The 1,545-nt window shown below is 22.8% G+C and overlaps 1 protein-coding gene across 1 annotated transcript; it reads right to left on the bottom strand.

The window, feature by feature from the left end:
- Window positions 1-79: 79 nt before the first annotated feature.
- LOAG_15481 (hypothetical protein) lies at window positions 80-1,346 on the bottom strand (the record flags this gene model as incomplete). The annotated part of the gene is made up of 2 exons (XM_003150971.2): window positions 1,199-1,346; window positions 80-337 (listed from the first exon to the last, which is right to left on the bottom strand). The coding sequence occupies exons 1-2, from the start codon at window positions 1,292-1,294 to the stop codon at window positions 80-82; spliced, it is 354 nt and encodes a 117-aa protein (XP_003151019.1). The 5' UTR covers window positions 1,295-1,346.
- Window positions 1,347-1,545: the final 199 nt, after the last annotated feature.

The raw sequence follows: 1,545 nt of genomic DNA on the forward strand, positions 1-1,545 counted from the left end.
ATAATAATAATAATAATAATAATAATAATAATAATAATAATAATAACAATAATAATAATAATAATAACAATAGTATTAGCTATGATGTAAGTGGTCTTTCATCGCATAATTGCATATTCTTTGATGGGTTCCAATCAGCTGTTCGTTGTCGCCATTTTTCATAATTCATTTCCAATTGTGTAAGTAAATTTGGAAGATTTGAAAATTGTGTCCAACTTGTAAATGCTTCACGTGCAAACATATCAATAAAACCACATTGTGTTAATGGTACATTACAGACGTTACGATCAAATAATTCCATTGTTAATGGTAATCCTTTTTCGCGTTCTTCACTTGTCTAAAACATGCTAAGTAAACTTTAATAAAATGGGAAAGAAATGAGTGAATAAACTAAATTGATTAATTAATTAATTAACTGTAAAAATAGAAAATAAAAGAATGAAAATAATTTTTGAGCTAAAGTAAATTCGTAATTGCTTCATTAATTTTATGCTAAAAAATCTTAAAATGATATAAAAGGAAGAAATTTGATTTTTGATAAATGATAAAAGATTAGAATTGAAATGTCTATATTTAATTAATTAGTCGTAAAATCATTTCATAGCTCATCAACAGATTATTAATTAATTTTATTAATTAAAGTTCTTGGTAATAACTTATTATAACTATCCTTCCATTCGTTGACATTAGCATTATATTTGCAGAACAAAGAAAAAAAAGGAAAAAAGAATGATTTATTAATTTTTGTTTTTCTTAATTTAATTGACAAATAACAATTAAGAAAATAGCTAAAAAATACAATCATTATCATTTGCAAAAGTAGCGAAAAATTATGATCATCATAATATTATTGTCACTATCATTGTTGTCATAATATTATTATCATTATCATTACTATTATAATATTATTACCACTATCATTATTGTCATAGTATTATTACCACTATCATTTTTGTGAAAATTTGTGATTATCATATTAGTACTGTTATCATTTATTATCATACCTTTGTGCTTATAAAGTAAAATTAAAATTTTGACCTATTTTATATATGTGTGTGTATGGGTGTTCCTTTTCTACCATAATTAATGTCTAACATTTAATTAATTAATCGTGAAATCATTCTATAGCTCATTAAGTAATTATTAATAAATTTTATTATCAAACGAGAGAATCTAGATAGATCTGATTATAAAGAACCTGATCAAAATATTCTTCCACAATACGCATTGCCCATTTTTCGCATAATTCCCATTCTCTTGTTGGATTGCCAATATCTGCACATTTAATTAACATTCGACTTATTGTAAGCGATGTATTATTCTCATTTTCATCATGATCCTGTAAAAATTTTAGCCTTTTTTTTTAAATTAAAATTTGAATTGAAATTTATTTCAAAAAATTTCAACAATTTCTCAGCAATATTTCTTCAAGCTAATACTAATTTTTAAAGAATGAAATTTAAAATTGACACTATTATTGATTTACAAATTAAATGAATTAGAACAGAAAAAAAACTGACAAATTTTCCGAAAAATTTATTTACC

This window comes from Loa loa, assembly GCF_000183805.2.
Source record: "Loa loa unplaced genomic scaffold supercont3.197, whole genome shotgun sequence".
NCBI classification, from domain to species: domain Eukaryota; kingdom Metazoa; phylum Nematoda; class Chromadorea; order Rhabditida; family Onchocercidae; genus Loa; species Loa loa.